General features: G+C 45.1%; 1 protein-coding gene across 1 annotated transcript in view; it reads left to right on the top strand.

The window, feature by feature from the left end:
• AOAH (acyloxyacyl hydrolase) overlaps window positions 1-22,337 on the top strand; it is an 82,375-nt gene extending 60,038 nt beyond the window's left edge. The window contains 7 exon segments of the mRNA XM_072851415.1: window positions 149-223; window positions 7,081-7,253; window positions 10,032-10,090; window positions 10,171-10,230; window positions 11,835-11,931; window positions 15,678-15,754; window positions 21,980-22,337. Of these exon segments, the coding sequence (XP_072707516.1) occupies window positions 149-223; window positions 7,081-7,253; window positions 10,032-10,090; window positions 10,171-10,230; window positions 11,835-11,931; window positions 15,678-15,754; window positions 21,980-22,108 (670 nt within the window). The 3' untranslated portion in view covers window positions 22,109-22,337.
• The last annotated feature ends 3,873 nt before the right edge of the window (window positions 22,338-26,210 follow it).

Here is a 26,210-nt window from a genome sequence, read left to right as displayed (position 1 = left end):
CCCCTCCCAAACATAGAAGCGTAGTTATCTGAGCATTGGCCAAATCTAAATGAGCTAATTCCAAATGTGATCTCATACAAGCATGGTGTGTGATTCAGACACTGAGAACGTATTTCCTCATTAATATATCTGTGTATTTATCTTTTAGCTTGGCCAGAAACCAGCTGTTGGACAATCCAGCCATAGTTATCTACGCTACAATTGGGAATGATGTCTGCAATGGGTAAGGTGTAAACTGAATTAACATTTATAGTATTATAAATTTGAGTTCGTTAGAGTACTGTTGGCTGCTTGGACATTTACGTCTCATTGCTTTGCGCTTCCCCGTGATGGCATTTTTCTTTGCTATTTGTCTGTGCTTCATTCTTATTTTTCTGCTGGAAATACTGGTTGTTGCCTTACCTGTATTTGTCACAGCCACCTACCAGTCCTCATTCGGAGCTTGTCTTTCTTTCTTTCTTTTACAAGCTGGTGATAAAATGACCAATGACATGTCTGAAGTAGAATATTTCTAGTTTAACGGATGAAAAGAAGTATAACAACAACGGGGCGGGGGGGAAAAGAGTTTAAAAGCGTGTATATCCATCTTACCCAGTGTGTCACCTCCTGTCAGAAGGTGAGCGTGACTGGTTTACCTTTCCTAAAGAATGACAACATAGTCCCCTGTTGAGGTCTATTTTCACCCTGCCTCTGCTGCACACTGCCTGCATTCTTTGCTGTGCTCTCCTGATGAGGTATTTTGTCTTTCTGGCTTTACTCGCGTCATAAGCTCAGCAGGAGAATGAACTGAAGCTTTCAAAACTAATAGTTCTGGCATTATCCATTAGCAATGCTTGCAGGGATGCCAAGAGGTCACTAGCTGGGTGCTTCCCTTCTTCCCAGTAGTGGGAAGGCAAGAAACACCTTGCAACCAGGCCAATGCACAGCACATCCATACCGAAGTTTTGGTTTTGCAGGTGGTCCAAATACTGTTGTTAGTGTAACATTATTTTCACCATGATGAATCTTCAGGTTTTCTTTTAAGTGGAATAAATAAATCTGACTTACGTGGAGACTTTCAAAACAGTCATTTTAACAAATGACACACGCTCAGCTAAGTCCCCTTCCGAAGCTTTTGAAAAATCTCACCTGCAAGTTGTATAATGAAGTTGGAGCTATTATGCAGGCTGTCAGACTTTGCATTAAGATATCCTGGTTTTGCTATCCTAAAACTTTGCTTAACAGCAAGTGCTTGGGTTGAAACTTTGCACGTTGGGTGTTGTGCTCCAGACGGGGATGGCCAAAGGCCAGGCAGGGCTTTCCCTGCCACTGCGGCACCTGGGAGCCCTCAGCCTGGGCATAAGTGGGACCACAGGGGCCACGTTTTAGGTCCTTCCCTGGCACCACCATCTCCCTGGCCACGCGCAGGCAGCATGCAGAAATAACCTCCCATGAAACCTCCACCCTTGGCACCTCCCTCTGGTGCTCGTGCTCTCTCTGCACCCCTGCCCAGACCTGCCAAATCTGCCCTCAGCACCACCCTCCTGTTATGGGAAGGAAGCACAAAGCCTCAAAAGCAACACCACCACCCTTCAAGTGAGTGGGAAAAGTAGTCACAGACCTCCTGCTACCTGCTGACAAGACTGTCCTGGGCTTCTGTTTATTGAGAAGCTTACGGAGGTATCATTACAACCACCCCCAGGATGATGAGCCCCCTCAAACAGCGCCTTTGCTGGAGTCCGTGGCTCCTGCCACAGACACTTCCGAGGCGTCTTCTCCTGGGCTTGGCCCAGGCTCTGTTGTGTACATGTTTCAATTCTGCTGTTTCACTGGCTTTGTTAAAAGCACCTCTTTTCCCTTCGTTCTATTCCTCATTCTGCAGGTTATTCCTTTCACTTCCCCTGTTTCTACCACTGCTTTCTATTCTTGCCTGAAGTAAAAATTTTCCACAAATTTAAACCATTTTGGCCTTACCTCACCCATTTGTATGTTCCAAAACAGTATTTATTACTTGAAACTCTGCTGTCTTTTTATCTCAGTGTCCATTACCTGGCAGAGACACTTTTGTCTGCTCAAATTCTCTCTACTGTCTGTTTTCTTCCAAAACATTTGCAGCATCAAAAGAGGCTATCAGGCTGTAGTAATCCCTGCACTTGACTCCAGCAAGGAAAGATGCTGCAGCTTCTGTAGCAACATGCTGTTTCCATCGAGTGGGATGTATAGTGGAGAGAGATTTTTTTCGGCGTCCGGTCACTGTGTGTAGCTGCCCTGGCTCTGATGTACCCACAGAGGTTATGGAGGATGCGGAGCATCTGATGGGCTTGACAAATAAAAACCTTTTCAAGGACAGCTTTAAACTGCAGTAATAGAGCCTTCCTGGTCTTATCCTGTATTTTACCTTCAAAAGAGAGCAGTGTGCTGAGCACACTGGAGACACAGCTCTTAGCCAAAGCATTGTTAAAATGCCAGTATTTCATCCCATGCGAAGAGCGGGGCAATGAGTAATATGGATGTTTGTAGAGGAGAAAGATAATGAAATTGGCAGCCTGTGTTACACGTTCCCAATTAGTCTCCACACTGTGGTGTCCAAACAGGGGGGTTAGAAAAATAAAGACAGATGGCAACGGTATCTCTCAGCCCACTGAAGTGTAAATGTGGGACACAATGTGGGACACACAGACCTGAAACAAAAAAAATTCAGACAAGAAAATAATGAGCACCAGCAGTCTCAAGTGCTGTACAATTATTGCACGTATTAGTTGCATTTGGGTTAAGGCACCATTTCTCCAGCCTCTCTTTCCCAGCTTTGCAGTTATGGCATCTGCAACAAACAGAAAGGTGACAGCAGCAACACGGGGTGAGCAGGCAGCCGCCGGGAAGGGAACTTGTACAAAGCAGCACCAGTGCCAGCAAGAGCATAACGCTCCCTTATTGTAAGGCTACCATCACCAAAGCGCTGCTGCACCCCTCTGGCCCTAAAAATAGTATGTGAGCATGCAACACCTTTAGTCCTTGCGTCCCAGGCATACCTCCACCCTGTAGCGAGCTGGAGCTGAACTCCTGCGCTGCGGATCCAGCACTGTGTGTATGTGCATGTGGCATGTGTGAGTGTGTGCATGTGGTGTGCTTGCTCACCAGCTTGCCCTGTACGCCAGTAGCCCAAACCCTGGGTGTGTAACAGCATGTGGCTGGAGGCAGAGGTATGGCTGAAACATTGGCTGGGGGGATATTTATTTGGGTTGGGGTCACGGAGAGGGGGGAATCGCTGCCCTGCAGAACATGGCAGGCCAGGCCCACGAAACCCATGCAGAAGGAGCGTGGAGAGCTGTATTTGGACTATGCCAGACCCTGTTATAAGGGACTGGAGGAGGTGTCTGTGGCAGAGGAGAGCTGGAAAAGCTTCGCACAGATTGCATGAGGCTGTCTGGTCCCTCTGTGTTATATGTGTGCACAGCTAGGGTACCCATGGTGTTAGGACATCCAGGAGCTGTGTGCACATCCGAGGATATTACTGTGTATTTGTGTATCGTAGCGGGGCAGGGAGTGCTCCCTAAAATTCCCAGATCCAATGCAGCAAGAATCCTAACACTAACGTCTGCTTGCTATGCTCTGACGAAATGAACTGTGGCTGACATCAGCTCCCAGAGGTCCCAGGTGGGCAGAGGCTATCACTGGCTACTGCCTCCCAGGGGGACCGTGTCAGGGGACCACAATGGCCCCTGGTGCTCACCCAGGCACCCTGAGGTCCTTATGGCAGAGCCCAAAATGAACATGCCTACAAGATGGCTTGCTTCTCGGTCAGTTTTAATTTCATAGCCTGGCACAGAAAGGAAATGTGAAGAAATGCACATATTTCATCTGCATGACTTCAGTGGAAAATGACAAAAAGTGGAGTTATGAATGTCTTATTAATTTTGGCTCACACTGACATGTTTACTTGTGGTAGAGGCCTTACATCAGAGCAGTATTTTGAAATCAAGTACTGCAACACCTGTAGGCGAAATGAAGTAATTTAAGGGCAAAACCACAGTCTTATCTCAAAAGTACCTTGCTTGGGTGGCTGTCACAAGGATAAGCCTGAATCTTAATGCTGTTTTTCAATTCTCCCTAACCAGAAAGTCTCAAACGCTTCAGCAGCACATACTGCATTACGATAAATTTCTGGGCCCAGGGAACTCATCTAATTATTATTTTGTGTGCAAAATGCAGCCACTGAAGAATCCCAAATCCTTGCTAGGGAACGTGCTTCTCCCACACGGGACTCAGCACCCCGCGCCCTGAGCACAAACATTTCTAATGCCTCAAGACAGAACAACAACGCTTTTGAAAGCTCCTGCTTCTATGGTGTTCACTGACAAGAAATCCTACCTGATTCCCCAGCAGGTCACTCGGCACTGCAAGCATCAAGTTTGCCCTTCTCTTACCCCTGGGAAACCATGAAAGAGATTAAAGGATTTTCGAAGGGAAAGGACCTGGATGGAGCCTCCTGGCTGCTAAGCTGATCGCTTCCCTACAAGCCCATGAGGAGAAAACGTGGGAACCCCTAAAACAATAAGGATGGACGTTAGTGCAACCTTATGCACTACTTGGAAGGACATCCCCTGTCTTTCTTCTTGAGCAAAGAGATCAGCTCCTCAGCGGATGTTGAGGCTTTCTCTCTGAAAGCCATGGTCCAGCTGAGCTGCATCACCAAGGCAGGACCAAAACTGTCATGAAAGCCTGCTTCCCAGGGTGCATGGTCCATGCCATGCACGGCTGCACATGTTGATGTGCTCCAAATCCCAGCTGTGGTGCCCTTTCTGCTATTTCTGGGGACTCTCTTGCGAATGCATGTCTTTATTGTCTTTCCCAATTCAAAAAAGGCAACTTATGGATTTACATGCTCTGCTCCACATGCCCCAAGGGGGCCCAGGCCACCCTGGAGCTGCCTGGGGTTTGTGGAAGCACACAATGGCATCCTTCTTTCCATCCCACTGACTCTTCACTCAGAGAGGGCAATGGGATATCTCTGGACAACAGGAGGCTTTTCCCCAGAACTGGCCCTGCTCTTCCTCCCAGGCGTTGCCAGAACGGGGCCCTGTGGAGCTGGGGTCTCCCCTGTGCCAGAGACCTGTGGATCCTCTCTTGCCTGGATGGGACAGCCTCCTTGGGGCAGCATTCACCCACTTGCTCATAGTGCCTGTTATGGACACATTCACCATGAGAGCATGGCAATAGCTCTCGGGGGGAGAGCGAGTGAATGCTTTTTCTGTAAATAAAGTGGTTGTTTTAATAACATAACTACAGCAGTGTTCTCTAGGCAGCCTGGGGTGGTTTTGCTTGTTTGTTTTTCTTATATAAGTTGAAATTAATTTCAACTTCAGTATTTTATCCGGCCCTCCCAGCAGCATTTACAGCTAAATGCAAGAGGGGAAGGATAAACCTGAGCCTGGGACTCTGGCTTGGAGATTCATGCCTGCCAGTGAGCCACAAAACATGGGCGTTCAGTCCATGTGGGACACTGACACAGCTCCCATACCCTAATGAACATTTCTGAGGACTATTTTATCTTAAATACCTCCTCCCTCCAGCCTCCTCCTCCTCCCTCCGGTCTCCCACATTTGTCCAGACCCCTCACTACTCTCCTGCCCTCCTGCAGAGCTGTAGTAAGAGGCGTATGACACATGAGAGACAAAGCTACCTTAGATATTTCTACCCGGCATAATCAAAGAGCATGTTGAATGTAAGCTACACGCAGCAACCCATGGGGAAAGAAGCCTTCCTTTCACCCATCCGTAGGGCATCCTGCACCCTGAAGCCATGTGTGTGGAGCAGCACCGCTTCCCCCTGTTCAGACCTGAACCAGAGAGGCTGTTAACCAGGTGCAGCAGCACCCTACGCCCCTTAGGGCAATGGTTGCTTTTCCTGCTGAAACTTGAGGTGGACATTAGATCAGTCAAATGTCAGTTGCAGACTGGAGTTTGATAAGTACACCAAGAGCAGTGTCTTTGCAGTCACCAAAAGCAGCATGGACTTTTAAGGACTACAGCTAGGCAAGTTCCTGGGTTTATATCAAGCAGCTTAAGGTGCTCTGCAACAGCTACAAAGAACGAGGCGCCAGGGTTACCGGAGTAGTTTTACATGGATTTTTAACACCACGGGAAACCAATGTGGTCATAGTCTGCTTCATGGCTCTGATTCGCCTCTCTGCACTGTAAATAAAGACTAACTAACTCATTTGCAAACTATGGAATAAAACCAGCAGGAGAGCTAAGGCTTTTTTCTTTATGGAGGTGTGCTGCGTCTTGGTTAGGATGGAGTTAATTTTCTTCATAGCAGCTCCTATGGTGCTGTGTTTTAGATTTATGACCAAAACAATGCTGATAACACACTTTTTCAGCTGTTCCTGAGTAGTGTTTGCACAGCATTGGGGCCTTCTCCATTTCTCACTCTGCTCCCCCCCCAAACAGACTGGGGGTGCTCAAGAGGTTGGGAGGGGACACAACTGGGCAGATGACCCAGACTGACCAAAGGGACAGTCCATGCCATGTAACATCATGCTCAGCCATAAAAAGGGAGAGGAGAGGATTATAAGGAGATTAGCCATCTTTTGCTCAGGAACTGGCTGGGCATCGGTCTGCCGATGGAAGGTGATGAGTGATTGACTTTGCATCACTTCTTTTGCTTGCTTTCTCTCTTCTTCTACTTCTCCTTCACTTGTTGAACAATAACTTTTTTTAATCTTGACCTCCAAGTTTTCTTGCTTTTACTCTTCCTTTCCTCTTCCCCTGTCTCACTGGGGGTGGGGGGTAAGCGAGAGAGAGGCTGTGTGATGCTTAGCTGCCCACTGGCGTTAACCCACAACAGGAGGCCACTCTATAAAAAAAGGATGCATCTGTCTGTTTTTAGCAGGGAGAAGGGTTACACCGAGGGAGGTTTCTATATCACTTCTGATTTTGGCAATAACAATGAGAGACTAAAATGCCTAGCATCATTTTTATAAGATTTTATTTAGCTAACTTAATGTGGAAGAACAGCAAAGAAAATGTCAGTTTCAGGTGCCTTTTTGGGGGCACAGTGTTACCTGACACAATGTCCTGTTGGCATCCTCTTCTTCTGCAGGAACCGTGACACGCTGGCTCACATGACTACACCCAAAGAAATGCTCTCCAACGTGGTGCAAACTCTGCGATACCTGGACTCCTGTCTTCCAAATGGCAGCCACGTGATTTTAACAGGCTTGGTAGATGGCCGCTTTCTCTGGGATAACCTGCATGACAGATACCATCCTCTTGGTAAATATGAGATGTTGTGGGGTCCTCCTGGTTATCTGCCTGTTCGTGTTGCCTTCTCTCCCTGAATAATTTATGAATTTATTGACAATTTCAGGAAAACCTGACAGAGTGGAGGACATCTGAGAAACATGAGACAGATATTGGCTATGCAGTAGGACAGCTAGCTTACCATCCCCAGTGTAGGACAGGGCAGCTAGAGGGCAGATCCCTAACCCGCCTTGTCCCTCCCCAAGCCGGACCCTCTCAGCTCCAAACTAGGCTCAATACATGCTGTGGACGTGGAAACAAGGTGTTCTGCCTCAGCATTGGCCCAAAATTGTGGCCAGCCTGCCTGCACTTCATCCTGGTGGTTGTTACAGGTGGAGCTGGACATGTGGTGAACACCTCCACTCACTGACTGGTGGATGTCTTGGTAAAACTGGATGTGAACCAGGACAGAAGATTAAGTCAGGGGTTTGCAAAAGACTGGTTAGATACTAGAGAAATAAATTTTCTGCAAGGGCTGAGTGCCTGCCACCTCCTACCCTACCTACAGGTGTGATGATTGATACCTCACACCACGTGCAGGCATGTTTTGGGGCATTCCCTCAGAGTGCAATTGCCATGAGGTGCTTTGGGGCAGTGTTTTCAGAGATTTGGAGGCTGCCTTTGGGAACCTGTCATCTCAGACCATGCATGAAACCCTACATCTGACTGTCAACAGACCACTTGCTCCTTGGCTTCATCCTGTGCCAAGCAGCAAGGAGGAACGTCATCACAGGGGCCTGCATTCACACGCAATGACATGTGACATCCTTGGTTAGTCTGATGGCTGTGGCTCTGGGGTCAGTGTGGAAACATTTCCCTGGGGACGTGGGAGGTTGTGGGGTGGGGAAGCTTGGAAGCTGGTTGCAGAACCCCTTCTCTACAAATTCATACCACCCTGCAGTGGATAAAGAAGGTGAAGTATTTTATGCAGGTAGCAAAGAAATATAAAACAGCTAAAGTAAGTCTCTTGGTCTCCAGTCAAATGTGTGTACAAGGAACCATCGTGGCCATTCTGTTGTTGAATTTTAGACCAAAAGCATGTTCTTCTTTTTATTTGGGTAAAGGAAGCTCTTTTGCATCTGAACAAGTGGAAGGTTGTTGCCATCTTATTTCTCATCAGTAAAGAGAGAGAGAAGGTAAATCACATCATTAAAATGGTAGATTACATCTTCAGATGATTTTGGCAACCACTGGCTACTAGAGCTTTCAGCAGACTCTGTGCTTTGGTTTCCCCAAGGTTCTCCAATCACTGCCAGTGGCCCCACAGCTTCTGCGTTTTCTACTACGGGTTATTTTACCCCTCAAAAGTACTTGCCTCTTCTCAGGAAGTCTGAGGTCTCCATTTCTGTTCCTGATACCTTGTTACATTTTCCTGTAATAAGCACTATATCAAGTGAAAGCAGAAAAAATAAAAATAAAAGAAAAATCTTGTCCCTTTTGGGGCAGGGGGAGCCTGTGATAATTATTTTTCAGTCACATTAAATGTATTTCTTCTCTTGAGTGCATGTTTATCACAGGGACTGTTCCTCTACTGGGTATCTAATTATCAGAGACAACACGTAGCATTTTTTGGCACAAGCCAAATCAGGCGTGATTAGCTATAGGACCAGTCGGAAATTTTTCAGAGGGGCTGATTTGCCTTGGAGGGACCCAATTAATCCTAAGCAACACATTTTGTAGCAAGAGATCACTTCTGGCAGATCCTCCAACGGGTTGTGAGCAGGTTTCCTCACTTGGCTGCCAGTCAGGTGCGACCAGATGTTGGTCTGGCTTTCTGCTGAATCCCTGGTCCCCCTGACAGCCCAACCCAGGGCCCGATGCTTTCAGGCTACATGGGTCTGGGACATCCCCGTTATCCGGGAGTGACACTAGATCTTTGAGGTCCCCATCTTTTGCTCCTCAGGCAGCTGATACTGCTGCTGGTGATGGGCAGCTGTGAGATAGGCAGGAATCACATCTATATCAGGGAGCCACTGCAAAGCTACCTGAGGAGCCCGTTTCACTTGGGAGAGATCATACTTTGAAGTTCCCAGAACAACAACAAAAATTTCATATTTCAGCACTGCGAAAATAACGAAGCCTGATGGGATCATCAGTGTGCTACAAACTCAGAGAACTGAGTGGCCATTTAATTTCCATTTTGGTTGTAGCTACCAAAGAAGCAAAAAGGTCGAGAAAACGGGTAATTTTCTTGGCAAGTCAGGCTATTGCGTAGCGCAGTGAATTTTAGGGAATGTCAGCTGGGTGTTTGACTTGGTGCTTGAATTTGCTCACCCACACAAGCATATCCACTTCCCTCGGTGACAGCAAAATTGTTCCTCCCTTTTAAGGCTAACCTCTCCGAGGTAAATGCGAAGCTCAGAGTATATACAGTCACCTCCAGTCTTCCCTTTGGCTTTGCAACCCCTGCATTTGTTTGGAGGGTGAGAGACAAGTTAATGGATAAAATATCAGTCACGCACCCGGGAGATTGGCACAGGCTGTCTGACTAACCCTGCGTGAGAGACGAATCACCCGTGAAAGGCCAGAGAGGGGTGCGGGAGAAGAGAAAGCGGCTCCGCGTGCTGTGGGGACACAGGCGCCTTAGCGGGAAGGGTGCATCGGTGCCACCTCTGTTGCACCCCGGCTGTGGGGGGTCCCGGGGTGCCTCTCCCCACCAAGGGGTCTAATGCATGGGAATGCACAGACCTGCAAAATGAAGTTACATTTGGCCATCAGGCACATGAAGTTTCCCCCCTCTGTGCTTTGCAGGGCAGCTGAACAAGGACGTCACGTACAGTCAACTTTATTCTTTCCTCGACTGCCTCCAGGTAAGGTCTCTGGCTGTAGCTTACAAGCCCCCAGTTCCTCTCGGTCTGCTGCTAAAGCCCTGCTCCCCGTGCCTGCCCAGGTGAGCCCCTGCCGCGGCTGGCTGACCCCCAACGAGACCCTCAGGAATTTGACCTCGGAGGTAAGTCTCAACGAGGCTGCAACGGGACCGTCCTCTTGCACAGACACTCATCCAGTTTGTCCCTGTGTCTGAGGATACAAGCCTACTATCTCAAAGGCAAGACATCAGCATGCTTTTTTCTTCCAAAGGCAGGGACATGATGTGGAAACATCTGTACCCATCCTTTCAAATGCCTCTCAGGCTCTGGGAGGCAGCATGGTTAACTTAAGGGATTCGTAAATGTATTCCTTTTCCAACCTCTCAGCTGCCCAAATTTATTCTCAAGGGATGTGATCTCCCTGAGAAAAAACTGTTCAGGTTCATGTTCTTTAAGGAGAAAATGTACCTGATAAGAAACAAAAAGCTTGTGAATCAAGTAGCTGTGAGTATGAAAAGCCAACTGCATAGATTTCGCTGGCAGCGGGAGCAGACCCCAAGAGCAAGAGCCTTACCCCTTCTTCATTTGGGATTTGTGCTAATCTTCCTCAGACACATTTCTGTGGACTTAATCGCCAGATGGTGTGACCAAGGAGCATCCAGGCTCAGTGCAGGAATGGGAACAGACAGAACAGAGATGTCTTAAAACTCACCCTAAAAATCTGGCTGCAGAAGTGAATGTCACTTAAATCAGCCACTTATTCCCTTATGGTACAAGCTGATTTTTAATCCCAGCACCCCCCTGCAGCCATGTAAAAGAGCCAGTAACCAAATATCTTCAAAGGTGTCATCTCTGTGTATAGCTGTATTAATGTTTGCATTCACTAAACAAAAAATATGGCCTTAATTTCACCAAGGCTTACATATGTGTTTCATTTTATGTCCTGTCCCTCTTGACTGCAGAGAAGGCAATTAAGCACATTCCTAAATCTTTGCAGGATTGCAGCTTATATATTCATACCAACAATACAGAACATACAGTACACATAACTTCTGTCCATGAACAATTCATATGTCTGCAGGGTATGAATTAATCTTCTTTCTGAGCCCCTGTCTGAAACTAATTGTCTATGTTATCATCCAAACTGCACAATTTAAATATTTAGGAGATCCTGATCTCTGTTACAGCTGTAGAAATCACACTGGATATATCAGTTAGGTAGACACTCAATGGAGGTAATTTACTCTGCTGAAAGTAAATGCAGAATTTGGTCTGGATAGATAAGTGTTAGCACCCACAACACAATAACGGGAAGGATAATGGGAAAGGAGAACATTTTTCCTGTAGAAAAGTTTCAGTTTTCTTTAAGAGGAATGAAAATGACTGGGCTGACACCTATCAAGAGGCCTCCAAAACCAAGAAATTCAGAATATTTATATAGGTGTAGAGACACTACTACAAGAGGTCTCCAGTAAAATAATCATATGTTGTATTAAACTTATTACTTGAGCTGAGGCCTCAGTGCAACCTGCAATGACATATTGCACGGTGAGCTGGGTAGCCCAAGGGCTACTGGTGCTCCTGCAAGTCTATGTTATGATGAAGAACCCCATTTCACCTCCTTTCCTCCAGCTAAAAGGGCAACGTTAGCTTTCAAATTCCTGACCGCACATCGGTGGCAGAGCTGAATCCATGCAAAGCAGCGTGAGTAGCAATGAATCGTCATTAAATCGCTTGATTTTTGCAGAGAGCTTTACAACTTTCCAATGTCCTGAAAGAAATAGCAAGATCTGAGAAATTTGCCAACTTTGATATTTTCTACATGGATTTCCCACTGAGACAAAGTAAGTTTCTTTTTTCCTGTCTTTCTCATGAAGCATTTAGTGAAGTGCTGGGCTGCTAATATGCTCCTCATATTTTAGCTCTGTACTGGGAGAAGGGCAGCGTAGCCAGCCAGCCTAGGTGACCCTGCTGGCAGGACTGGGGCCAAGGGGGGACCCTTAATGCCATCTCCTGGCTTCCCTGGTTGGGGTAACCATGGACCTCTGCCGAGATGAGACCCCATCACCAGCCTGGGGGCCACAACCTCCCCGCTGCTCCCGGCTGCCGGCACCCACAACCCTGGTGCACAGCACACTGGCCATTTGCACTTGGGTGGCAGGGGGTGTCGGTGGCGAGGTGACAGGGACAGCAGATGAGCCTCTGCTAAAAATGCCTCCTGCTTGTCCACTGCAGCTCCTCAGGCTGATGAAGAAAAAAAGAAATCTCAAACCTATCTTGGTCCATAAGATTTGGTTTTATTTTTTATCATATAAGGGGGTCATCTAGGCTGGAGATGTCATATCTGCAATGGTGAAGGTGGTCTTCATGAGCTGTAGTGTACTACATCACTGACCAGCCTTCACATTGCCTCCTCTGGGATGAGCAGTGCCTCAGGAAGGAGAACTTTTCTCAGCCAGTTTTCCTGCCTGAATAACACAGCCACCCTCTCTTAAATCACTGTTTTCAAAAGTAGAAGCGCCTCTCCCAGGAGGAACTGGCTTCTTTCCTATGCTTCCTTAAGCATCTACATAATACTGTAACTTTTGACTTGAAGAGCTTACAAAACTCGTCCTTCTGTGATCTTAAGAGACATTAGGTAAGCGCATTACCAAAATCACTTCCTTCTGCAACTGACACTTAAAAAAAGAACCAGAAACTTTTCCTTATTACTGTGAACGTGAGTGGACAGTGTCCTTGTGGGGCTGGGGACAGACGCCTGTCCCTGGATCCCTCTCAGCTCCACTTCCCTTGCGAGATGTGCATGGGTCCAGCTTGAGGCATCACCCAGCATCAGCCCAGCTCCATCGCAAGGAGAAACAGCATGGTGTTAGGAACTGAGGTGGGCAACATATTCAAGTAGTAAGATAGTGATGAGAAAGTGGGAAAACAGCTTTTTCCCTGTATCCAGCCTGAGCCTCCCATGTTTCAAGTTATGCCCGTTGTCTCTCACCCTCCCATTGTGCCCTGCTGTGAAGATACTTGCCCCATTCTCATCACGTCCCTGTAGGCTCTTCCCCAGGGTGGACCATCCCCATCCCTCAGCCTCCGTTCACAAGGCAGGAGCTCCAGCCCTGGCCACCTGGGGGTCCTCCCCAATAGCATGAATTTTTACATTCCAAAAATAGTGTATAATAATTGGAAAAAAACCCTGATCTGCATTTCCTTGGTTTTATATTCACATAGAGAGGTAGTTCCGTGTTGGTCCTTCTTGAAAAATTTTGCCTGGGGACTATACTTTAAATCTCAGCATGCAGACAGCTAAAACCAGAGCCATGAAGGGACAGAAACACCCTGACAATACTTCAAAGTGTACATCTCTAACACCTCTCCCCATCGGTGCCTGGCTGTCCTTGCAAGCACGAAGCTGCCAAGGCACCTAAGATTATTGCAAAAGTCTCATTTGCAGCCAAGTCCTTTCAAAATTCACAACTTATTTTATCCTACATGACCCAATTCAGGAAGCTGGTTCTGGGTCTCATGCAGACCCTACGGAGGAGGAGGTAAAGAAGGGAGGATGAGAGAGGGAGTCTTTCTGTCCAAAACTTTATCTCAGAGAGGTGGGATCCACTGTCAAGTTCAATATTGTAGCACAGAGTTTCAGGATGTCCAAGTCTCTTTGTGGCTTTTGCCTCAGCTACTTAATATTTAACAAGTCATTAGGATTTGGAACAAACTACCTGCTGGGTAGGCAAATTACTTTAATAAGTTAAATTACTAACTTTAGGTAATTTATTTGCTTTCACGAAAAGAAACATCTTAATATAATTTGCTGTTCTTGATTACATCGCGTTAAATAAATGAGGTAAACAAAATCACATATGCACATACAAACATCAGCTCTGAAAGACACTTTGCAAAGTTTCCTGCAGCCCTGGAGCCAACAATTCGAGCTTGCCATCAGGAAAGCTGTCAGTTCGTGAGTGTACTCAAAAGCCAGCTAAGGCTGCTGACCTACTTTTCTGGTCTCTTTCTGAAGCAAGTCCAAATCCTCCCCTAAACTCTCCAGACATCAAATATTTAGCAGTGGTTGCACACTGCAATGAGTACATTGATTTCAGGCTAGCCTGGGTATATATATACATAGCAGCTCCCAGCTTTCTTGGAGTAAAATTTGAGTATACTAGCATTTATTCTAGATTTAGATGGACATTCAAGCTCAGATGTTGCCTTTGGCTGAAGAACTTAGTGGTTCCTTTAAGAAGCAGTGCAGTAAATAGGGGGATAGGGGTTGCTTATTTTGGCTTTTTCTTCGTGTGGATGGGAGCAAGCTCTAATCTAGCCAAGGCGATAGGCAAACTCTGGACATACTCAGTGGGTATGCTCTAGGATTTTTGGAGATCAAGTATAATGGTCTAAATTCACCTATCTTGATATAAACCTTACATATCTTACTTACTCCTCTGCTATTTCTGGCAGTGGAACAGTAGTCCCTCTACAAAGTAAAATACAATACACAGCCTTATACTCAATGTATAACATCATATATAAGGGGTTAGGCAAGCTCACTCTGTGCGTCTATATGAGCGCTCTGTGGTGTAATCTAAGGTGAGTATGTGTTGTGCCCCACATATTGCAAATTTGAAACAAAGCTCCAAGCCCTGTGTCTTGAAAACAGGTTACTTTGGGTGTTGACGAAAGCACCTCATCTAGGTTTCTATAGTCAAAGCGGGAATATCGCCCTTCTGTGAACTCAAGGCTAGTATGGGGACCCAGACATCGCTTTTTGACACAATAGCCAGGGTCCAACAAACAGTGGTGAGTCTAGGTCAAAACTGTGGTGCTTGAATGGAGAACATTTTCCTCCTGACAGGATGCCTGCATAATGCTATTAAGATTTCTTAATCTGTCATTATAAAAGAAATTATTGAATTTACAGTCTGTTAATGCCATATCCACTAGTCCCATGTTTGATCACTCCACAGCCCTTTTGAAGAGAGAAAGCTTTTTACTTCTCTAATGGCTCTGGGGCTTACAGCACAGCATCATTTGCATTGAATGTCATGCTTATGTAATTCAAAAGGTTATTTTGTTGGAGTTGAAAAAGAGCGCTCAGAAGAGAAGTAACTGAAAATGACAGTCTATTCCTGCAGACATCAGCCCATGCGAATATTGTGTTACCATCTCTTTCTCTAAAAAGCACTGTTTTCTTTATCTCTTTTATTTTTTTGCACTGCTGAAGATGCAACTAAAATGGGAAATGCAAAAGTATTAAATCAGTATTAAATAATTTACAGCCTTACTTGCTAAAGCATCCATCTTAGTTGGAAAGGAAAGTGAATTGTTTTACGATCATTTACGTTCAAAACGCTTCCTTGCATAAATATCGCAGAGAAAAAAAATTAACAATAAAGGCTTAAATACTGCCCCAAGGAAAGGGGATTGTACACAATATTGGCTCTGACAACTTTATATGAATTATCATAATCTTCATGCAGAGCCATCGTGTGCTTAAAAATACCGGCGGCACTTTGAGGAAGAGGGGGGTACATCTCCAGGCGGGCGCCTGCATGCTCACTGGTGATAACCCCTCTGCTTACGTTGTTCACAGCGGCCGAGGAGTGGCAGAAGATGGGAGGCGAGCCCTGGCAGCTGATCGAACCAGTGGATGGCTTCCACCCCAGCCAGGTAAAAACCTGGCCCCAGGAGACAGGCGGGATGCCAGCGCCTGCCGCTGCCCGAGGCACCCGGTCGGACCACTGTGGGGATGCGGGCTTGGGGGATTTCTCTTTTAAAAGAGATGATGGATTTAGCCCGAGAGCAGATTTCCCCCTTTGCAGAGACAGGCAGGATGCCTGCAATCTGCTCTAACTCCTGCAAGGTCTTCCGCTGCTTTCTTTCACTCATTGACCAGTACCCTGGCCAAACAGGCCTTAAACCACAAAACCAGACACTTGCCGCAGAGGCTGGCTACCTGCCTGCTCAAACACGCACAGGAGTTTTGCAGGATCGGGGCAGTGGGGAGGCACTGGGAAGACCCGAGAGGCCCCCTCCAGCCCAGCCCAGCTGCTGCCCTTGCCCCAGCCCTGCAGCCTCAGCCTCTGAGGCCGGTGGTCCTCAGAGGAACAAAGCTTTCTTTTTGAAGCTATACATTTAAATTGCTTTATGCTCTGCGGCTACATATTATGAAGAAGTCTTCTCCCGCCTACTTGGCCTCCAAGGACAGGTGACAGGGGGAGGTTTACAGTCAGAAATAAATGAAAGGGAAGGAGAAGCAGCTGCTCCGCTGTAAGTCCTTGCTTGGGTTCGCTAACCGAGTGCGAGGTTGCCTGGTTCCCACTGCATTCGCTTTCAAAGCACTTTTTTCTGACTCTCAAAAACGCTCGGAGAGACCATGTTCTGCAATCAAAGTCAATTGCTTTTCTATACACTAGCTTCAGCTTTCAAACACGTATACAAAGCAAAGCAGCAGCCAGTCTTCCCTATACCGCCCTGAGAAAAACTGCACAAGCTGAAATCCGGTGGGCAGCCTGCAGCAGCAATGGCTCACGCCAGCGGGCACAACCTGGCCGGGGCTCTCCTGCCGCCGCACCACGCTCAGCCCCACCCGCTAAGTCAACATGGGGCAGCGGGCAGGTCCCGAAAACAAAAACCACTCCTGTTTCCCGTGCTTTTCAATCTTGGCTCTTCAGAGCAAGAATTAGGCTGGGCTAAATTATGAGGGGACAAATTGCGGGAGGTGGACGAGATGGAGAGGGACAGCAACAACAGAGCTGATTGGGCTCTGCCCGGCAGCAGCAGTGGCTGCTTTCCATCCCATATACTTGGCAATGGGTCCAGAAGTGTCTTGCTACCTGCTGCTATGAGGGAAACGTGCCCTCCAAGCAGCCAGCTGCACTCCCCACATCCCTGCCCTGCCCAGGGGCACCAGTCTGGGCGGCAGCTGGGAGAAGGAGGACTGATGTTCCTTGGTGATGGTACCAGCTCTGTGCCATGGCAAGAGCAGTTTGGAGAAAGCTGTTGTCTAGGGCACCACTGCCTTCCTCCACGCTCCTGGCTGCGTGCTCTCTTCCACCCCACCACGACCAAGCCATGCAAGCAAAACCCACCATGCCACCCAGCCACCGGCAGTGCCGCTTGGCAGCTCCCCCTGCTCAGAAGCACAGGGTGAATTTATGGACCAGTTTTATGATGTGAGCTAACACCCCACATATATTCACCCCCACATCCCCATCACCAAATAACCCAATGTGATGCTGTCCAGCACGCTGGGAAAGAGCAGTCCATGGAGAAGCACTTCAACAGGCGTGCATTGCAAGCACTGATGGATTCCAACATTTCAGCAGCTTCCCCATTGACTGTGCTGTCAAGTTCAGCCAGGGGAGACCTGCATGGGGAAGTCCAAATGCAAAATATGTGCTTGAGTTGCTATCTTTGACACCCGTGCCAGTCAGCTGGAGCAATACAGTGGCTTGCTTAGCCTTGCCAAGCCAAAAGACCCTCCTGTTCGAAGGGGGACTCCTTCGTAGCAGAAATTCCTGCCTACTACCAAGCAGTACCAGGAGATAGCTGCATGAAAATATAAGCTCGCAGCCTGGGGATGTGGAGAAAGTGTGTCTGGATTTTTTGCTGCAGGCTTTTTGGGAGGAAGCAATTAGAGAAAACTTGGCAAATGAAATAAGAGTGAAAACAGTGATGAAATGAACCCCTTTCCCAGCCCTGCCATCTGGGGAAACTGTGCAATACGAAGAGTCTGGAGTGAAGAAGAAAAGGTCTTTGCTTTATTTTTATGTCTTACCCTGAGGCTGGCCTGAGGCTTCTTATAACCCCCAGCAACAGGCCACTGAGGGACCCACGCTCGCTGGATTACAACTTTTCATCCAGGCTCTTGCCCACATACCGTATCCCACCAGCAGCTGGAATGTAGCACAGAGTTGAAGGCAGCAAGTATTTATCTTAAAGGGATCCTGCCTAAGCCAAGAGAAAATTAAAAAAGGGCGTTGAAGGGCAGCTGCAAACCTACTCGCAGCCCCAGAGTGCCAAGCTGCAGGATCTGGCCGAAAGCTGCCATATTTCACTCCCTCTGGACCTGGCATCCTGCAGTGGTTATGATCTTCCCCTCCTGCTGTTAGGATGACGTTAATGTTTTTATAGGTACATTTTCCCTTACATTCAAGGTGCCAGCTGTAGATATGCCTCACTTCAAGTGAGTTATTGCCCTTCTAGGATTTATTAATTAGCCTTATCCAAACATCCACCGCTTTAAATCCTTTTTTTCTTTTCCTGCTAGTATATGGAAGTCTGTTATCAACATACCACTATTTGGGCTGAGACATAGCACTCTGCTCTGAAAGGGTGGCTCTCAATAAAAAGAAGGGGAAGCGTGAGCGGAGAGTGATATTTAAGAGGATGCTTGAGAGACATGATAAACAATTCACTCCCTCCTCACACTAGTTTTATTTAAAGTTTTACTTTATACTGACGTGAATGCCTCTGGCCAGGTACAGCTTTCATAGCATATAGAGCTGCCTAGGGGGAGAGGATTGATGCTGTACAGCTCGTCAAGTGAATGGGGGCTCTTACTTCAATCTCCGCAGCTATTCCCCATGCCTCACGTACAGCTTGACTAATGAACACAATGCATAAGACCTAGCCTGGGCATTTCTACTGAATTTTCTCTCTGAAGACCTCGAAGCACTTGACAAATATTCACAATTTTTTTTAATTGAGCAGCACTCCAAGGAAAGCGTAAACATTGTAGCTCTTGCCTTCAGATGCAGAGAAACTTTGGAGTTTGGGATACAAGAACTGCAGTGCCCCTCTCTGCCAAGGGTGAGCTGGAAGGGTACCACGATCCCTAGTCGTTATGATACAGCAGTGGGCAGGATAAGCCGGTGTCTGATGTCAGCCCCTGGCTTTCACTTGCATTTATCTGCTGTCTCTTTAATTAAAAAAGATAATCTGCTGGTATAAACACGGCAGAAGCAGGTGTCAGCATGTATGTCTAATAGTCCAGCAGTCCGGCCATGCAGGAGAGATGTGGAAGAGAACAGAACCTCCCTGAGAGTTGCATACTTACCATTACAAGGAGAAGGAAAAGAAAATAAGAAAAAAGGCAACACTCCCTTTGTCCCATTAGAGCTATTCTGTTTTTTCATGCATTGTAAGAAGGCTAGGTTAGGACACTCAGGCAGGAAAAACTAGCCCCCATAGCCCGCACTCCAGGCAGTATTTTATATTTTAAAACCCTTGAAAGAAGGGATAAACACCAAGTGCTCATTTGTTTAGCCAGTCCCAGAACTACATTCCCTTACTGCAAATTTCTTGGGGAGGAAGGGGGTTTTTCTGCATGTTTACCTGTTGCAAAAGAGAAGGATGCAAACAAGACACTCATTCTTGGCATAACTGCATTCCTCTTAAGTTTCAAAGCTAAAATTGGGCTCCATTAGGTTTTTTTCCAAAACACCCAGCTCAGGCCGTAGGTGGAGGAAATTCACACCATTTACTTTTGACACCTAAAAGCAACATGCATCACTCAGTCCTCCTAAGTTCCCTCTAGAGCTGTCTCTGAGACCCCATTCCTCAAAGTCCGTCTTGGTTGTCCTTGGAAGAAATCTGACTTTCTCTTCCCATTGACTATAGTGGAAGCCCAGGGACTTTTTTCCTGCATCTCTCCCTTACTATGAAATCTCACTGCAAACTGTTCTGAGTGCCAGATGGCTTCAAGGACATCACTTCTCTCTAGAACAGCTGATTGCTTTGTTTGGATGACAGGGCCATGCATTTCAACAGGATCCTGCATAAATGGCTTCGTTTCTTGCTTTATGAAGTTACCAGGGAGAACGCAAAAGCCCTGAGCATCACAAACTGGAACCTGAGACGCTTGGAAGATTCTTAATGTTTATGTACAGGCAGGAAAGCACAGCTTGAGCATGATTAACTTCTCCCTTTTCTCTTTCCTTAAGACATAGCAAAGCACGTTCCAGCCAGAAAAAAAAGAGAAAAAGCTGAAGTGACACATATCAGATTAGTTGGGCATTTACACCTTGCTGAGAGGCATGCCCATTGCCAGTTTGGTGCAGAAGGAGGAAACAGATAGTCAGAAGCTGCTGAAAAAACACAGCTCCCTCCCAGGCGTGGTCACTCAGGGCTCTATGAGGAATGGGTAATATCTCCTTTAAAAAAATTGTTTAGAGGTTGTCCTCACAAAAAATTAATTGCAAAAAACGTATTAATTGTAGCAGGTCTCAAAGCACAAGAGCTTTGGAATTTAAAAAATACCTATAAGAAAAGTGATTTTTTGAATCATGAACCCTCTCTGTGCCACACTACTCATTCAGAGTAAATTACCGAAATCATCAGGACCACATGAAATGATGTCCGAGCAGGACCTACATAATTTAGGGCAGTCTAAGCACATACACCTTAAATAGCAGTGAACAGTAGTCTGAACACTGTAGAGCATACTTCTGGTGATACTTTTGCAGAGGATCCACCATGCAAAAATAGTAGGGTTTTTTAAACAAACAAATCAACCAACCCACCCTGCAAAAAAACATATGGAAGGCTTAGGGACTCGTGAAGGAGGTTTGCAGACTACCATGCCAGAGTGGACCACTCTGACAGAGACAGGTCTCAGCTCTCTGGCAGCCACAGGGTGTCCCAGAACAACCACGTTTAGTCACATTAGAAATGTTGACCAGGAGAAAACAGCCTATTGCACAATCTCCCCATCCCTCTCCCCTGCCCTGATTCTTCTATCAGCTTAATAAGACCTCAAGTGGCCAGAGTCTAAGAGCTTCCACACCACAAAAGGATCTCTTCCTACATTAGATCTGAACAAGAGAAAGTTGTTGTCTCCTGGCCCATCATTACAGCTTCTTTCAAAAAGCACAGGATTTAAAAATTGCATAAAAATTCTCCAAAGGCTCCAGTCTGTTCCCAAACTCTGAAACATCAGTATTCAAATAGTTTGATTCCATAAACCCACCTTAGCCCTTAATAAAAAGGCTTTGTTCACCCTATTTAAGCATCAAAATTATAATCCATGTCGGAGTGAGTTTTAGGATTGAAAGTAAAGTTACCATATAAGCAGAATATAATTGTGGGTCAGAAATTAAAACAAAAATGCATTAGCAGGGTGTAAAAACTTGATTAAAGGAGAATCGGGCTGTCCTCTCTTCCCTTTTCTCCTACCCCAGTGCTTTTCACCCTGGCTATATAGCGAATACAACTTCTCTTCGGTGCGTGATTTCTAGGACAAAAACTCTATGAAAGCTAGAGTGGTTCTGATAGCAAGGAGAAAAGCTATTTTACTGCTTCTGCAGGTCTCATGGAAAAAAGCTCTGAAGACAACCAGCAGCAGGTGTGAACTTAGAGCATCAGAGCTAGGTAGTTTTGAACCTAGATATAATTGGACCTCTTTTTCCTCAACACCCGTGGTTTCCTTATAGGATAGCAGAGAGAATATTTATTAGAAGTATCAGAGGCATTTAGGAACATGAATTCCTTTGGACTTGCAAGAGTTTTATGCATTATACCCAAGCAGTGCTTTTGAAATACTTTCAAAATGTTTTGGGGCAGGAGGGGAGGAAATCAGACTCTAGGGATTTTGAATAGAAGTTTATGGACCAGGCATCATAGGCATCAGGAAGCGGTTGAAGACTATCATTAGACCAAATAACTGGTCAGGGAGATGCAGATACATAGTCAGTCCTCACCTTATTTTTACTGTTCAGAGGATTTTTCCCCATTCAAGCAGCTGGAATGGCATATTTTCTTTAGTTAGAGGTTATGGTCCATCACGTGGTTATGCAGGGGAGTCTTCTCTATGGGGGGGGTCTCCTAAGTGCTGGTGTGAAACAGCTACATTAGAGAGGCACAAGAAATTGATAGTATTTGTGCTGTTTGCAGATTGCTGCAGCCCTTGGAACAAGCATTACCTGGCAGAAGGCGCTACATGAATGGCCTCAAGTGCTTGGAAAGGAGAATCCATTCAACGACCAGATTGAAGCTATATTCAAAGATCAAGGTGGACACTGACTTCCAAACTGCTGGAGCCCTGACGCGGTTTATGGTGGTGCTTCCCATTGCATTCTACAAAACAAGATGATTAAAGACACACACACAAAAAGGGGAAGGGCAAGCTATCAGAGCCAGTAGCAGTGGACATAACATAACAGCATTCTTTTCAGTCTTGTATCTCACCTGCACAAGTAGGCTATGCTTTTTCTGTGGAGCTACAAAAATTAAAATCAAAGGATACCTGCCAGCTAGACAACTTATTTTACTGGTTTGCAAATCCATACAATTTTTTCCATATATAGCAAACTCCTAGCCCTACCTCATTTCCCCCCCCCCCCCCACAGAACATTATTTCTGGGCTTTCCATTTGTACTGTTTCAATAGTTAATCTGATCCCAAAAGGGAGGGGGGGGAACCCCCAAACTCATTATGTTGCTATAAATTGTGCATATGTAGTTACCCTGACTGTCAATACATTATTTAGCTGCTATTTGCTTATTAAAATGTGCCAGGAATAACAAGGCACTAGAATTTTGATTTGCCTGGCAGCATTAGTGCAGGCTGACTGAGCACAGGTTCTCTTCTCCCCCATTAACAAGACAGTAACTTGACAACCCTTCATGTATTTAAAACAGGTTGCTTTTTCAAGCTTTAATACATCTTTGCTCTTTTGCTTCCTAACAAATATGATATATGATATATACCCAGTCCTGTACTTTTTACAGGTATGACCCAGGGAATCATTGAAGATACTGGGCAGCCCTTACCTGCTCTATTTCATACGCAGAATGTTGAGAATTAATAGTATTTTTTTCACCAGCTTATCTGATGCTCTTTGCAAAGCAAACAAACAGACATATATATATATACACACACACACACACACACATAAATTAGGGACAGCTCTATGCTACTCGCACCCCTGCTGGTGATGAAGGGATCAGACAGCAAAAATGTCACTAATTATGCATAGAAAAAAATCTGGTAAATAGAAAGTGTTAATGTGGCATGACTAAAACCCATCCAGATTAGCCAAAGCTCAGGTAGACTTGCTCTGCTCTTCATTCCGAATGCATACCATGCACTAGGCTGCGTCACCCATGAGGCGGCTCTTAGGCTGTGGTCCAAACTAAAGGAGGTGGCCTGGTCTTGTATGGACCTTAGCCCACTGGCCACAGCTGTAGGAGATGTATCTGCTCAGTATGTTGAATAGGCAGAGGATGACTTGCTAATGCTATTTTGACTGAAGCACATATTATTGCTATCTTAGATCCTCTTCCTTTTTTTAAAGTATAGTCAATGCTGCATCTTTTATTAAGAGATAAATTCCTTTGGGACAACTGCTAACATTTAAGGAAATATTCAAGTCATCTACTTTAGGAAACCAAAAGGGAATACATTCCTTAATTGAATGATACTTACTAATAAGGCCCCAATTCATTCAAGGCATTGAGATGTTACCAAAATATCCAGTCTCCCAAGAAAGTTTCAACTATTTAGCAGTAGAAGGAAATCTACCTGCTTTCCGTACAAATTCTCTCCACCAAACAGCATAACATTAGATGCATACTGGCCAGGTAGGACACCTTCTACCTATTTTTTATTACCTATTCAGGTTTCCTATCTTTCATTAAAAACAACACAAGGGCAGAAACAAGTGCATCCACATGGTTTTACTATAGACCAAGTACAGCATAGACAATAATTATAGAATATCAAATAATTTCCTCTACACCAAAATACAGAAATGTAGCAATTATAAGGGGGAAGGGAACAGTATGTGTTTAGAAGCCAAATTTTCAGGCAATCTCATTGCAAATTATTGTATTTCATTTGAGGTTGGGATTTAATAACACCAATTAGGCGTTTTACAAGCTAGTAAAACTGAAATTTCCTCAGCTAAAATAAGCTTCATTGCCCAGAGCAAAGCATTTTCCATTTATAGACTTTCTTATTAGTGAACATCTTGAATTTCTGAACAACGGAAGAAAAGCTTTCTTATAAAATTAGAACGGCATCTTCTCAACCAAAGACGACCTGAAAGCCCCATAGCTGAACCCCAAAGCAAAGCTCTCAGATTTGCCCAGTACAATTGCTCTGTGCTTGACCAGGGGTCTCCGAGAGACTTGATGAAATGGGCTTGCCACTGGCTGAAGGAGCACTAACCAAACCTCATGTCCTCATGCCTCAGAGGCGAGCTCTGCAGTTCAGAATTAGGCCGTATGCAGCAGCTTGATTTGTAACTAATGCAGTAACTATTTGCAAATAAAGATGAATTTTGGGCTTATTAAGCCGCCAGCTTTTACAACCACTGTGTCTCTCCATTATTTCAAAGAATGCAAAAAACAGCTGAAGATCTGCACCCCCAACCATCAATCACTTACCAGTACCATTCTAAAAATAAGTGTCCTATATTTAAACAAATGCTTCTGAAAAAGCTTATTCTAAAGCAGTAACAAGCTATGAATCCTAGTCTATTCTGTTTAACTGTCTCCTGGTGCTTAAATCTAAGGTTGAAGGTGAAAAATGCACAGGGAAGAGAGAAATAAACAGGAAAAAAGAAAGAGTTTCTCTTGGAAAACTAAGTATAGTTCCATGAAATTCAAAGTTTATAGCAGTACAGATTTCTAGAAGGAATGGTCTATCAAGGCCTTTTTAGAGCATGTGAATACAGGAGGAATTATGGAACTACTCAGTGACACCACACTACAAGTGGGAAGGGTTTTTTTTGATGTTATGCTGTCAAACTGTTTTTACAAGACTTAAAGCTTGTTTGAAATCAGACAGTAGAAACTATTTTTTAGATATAAAACAAATAGCTTCAGATAGCTATAGATGAATTCACATGGTCTGTCCTCTTCCAAAAGGATCCGCTACAAACATGAAAATATATGTTTGCCAACATTTTCACAAAAATTTTCCATGGCTCACCCACAGAAAAGCAAGGGAATGGGGGAGGGGGGGAGGTACACAGAAGTGCAAGTCAGTCAAGCTGTAAATGCAGGCTTGCTGCTAAGCTAGCATCACACACTTCTGCTGGCTGCAGTACTGCACGTCATCGCCCCGACAGCTTGTGCCTAGAACTCACCATCCAGGTCAGATTTTCTAAATTACATCACCTGTTACACTTTATACCTTTCCTTGATGAGGATAATTTTTCATCTTGGGCAATGAACAAACACAGATTAGTTTCTACAATGGATAATAGCCCAATTAGCCTAAATAAAAATAGGTCATTCCCTTAGATATATCCAGTTCCATTCTTAACACCTTTCTATGGACTCATTTCATAATTTTATATTTAATGATTTTTATTAACATCCATTTGGAAGTTTAAGTAGACAGCCTAAGGTGGATCCACAGATGAAATTTGCTCTTCCACTGTCCATGTTGTATTGCTAGTCTGCTGCTGTGTCTCCATCACAAGAGAAAAGAACCATCTCCCCTCCATACTTGATGAGCTGCTGGTCTCTAGCAGCCTCTACATTCATATACGTTCCAACCAGTTCATGGTAACTGCCCGCAGACAATCTGGCCTCCCACTACAAAATTTGGTGCTAGCTACCCCTGAGGCATCACATTATCTTCTCAAATCAAGCAGTATTTTGAGATACACATACTGAATAGAATCCTTTCTCAAATGTTGCGTGGAGTCCAGCTTTTCTTCTTCAGTCTACAAACTAGTCATCTATGCATTTGAGATGATACATTATGAAAAAAGCATGAAGTGTTTTATTCTTTATTTTAAATGAATAAAATAAATCTCAATACATAGTTTGGAAATATTTAAAGACATCAGAAAAAGAAAACTAGATTTAAAAGCAAAAGTACAAAAGTGGCAGGATGAAAACAGTATAAGCTAACAGAATTTAGTGTTTAGAGTTGTGAATATAAACAGCAATAGCAATTTTAAGTATTCCACTATTGCATTTGCAATAGTGAAGTAATAAGATAGCATTTCACTAAGCCCAGTGAAGAGCTGTGAAAATTGCAAGTTTTAACTGAATAGTTTTGCAATTTTAATGATGGATCTGAAGTAACATTTTTATCTGTATTTATGGACACATCTATGAGGGGGAAGATGACCCATACTTTTGGCCAGCAGAGTATTAGTTGGTAC

Source organism: Ciconia boyciana, chromosome 2, assembly GCF_034638445.1.
Source record: "Ciconia boyciana chromosome 2, ASM3463844v1, whole genome shotgun sequence".
Classification (NCBI taxonomy): Eukaryota; Metazoa; Chordata; class Aves; order Ciconiiformes; family Ciconiidae; genus Ciconia; species Ciconia boyciana.
The sequence above is the reverse complement of the archived record's forward strand: the minus strand, read 5'-3'. Positions and strand labels throughout refer to the sequence as shown.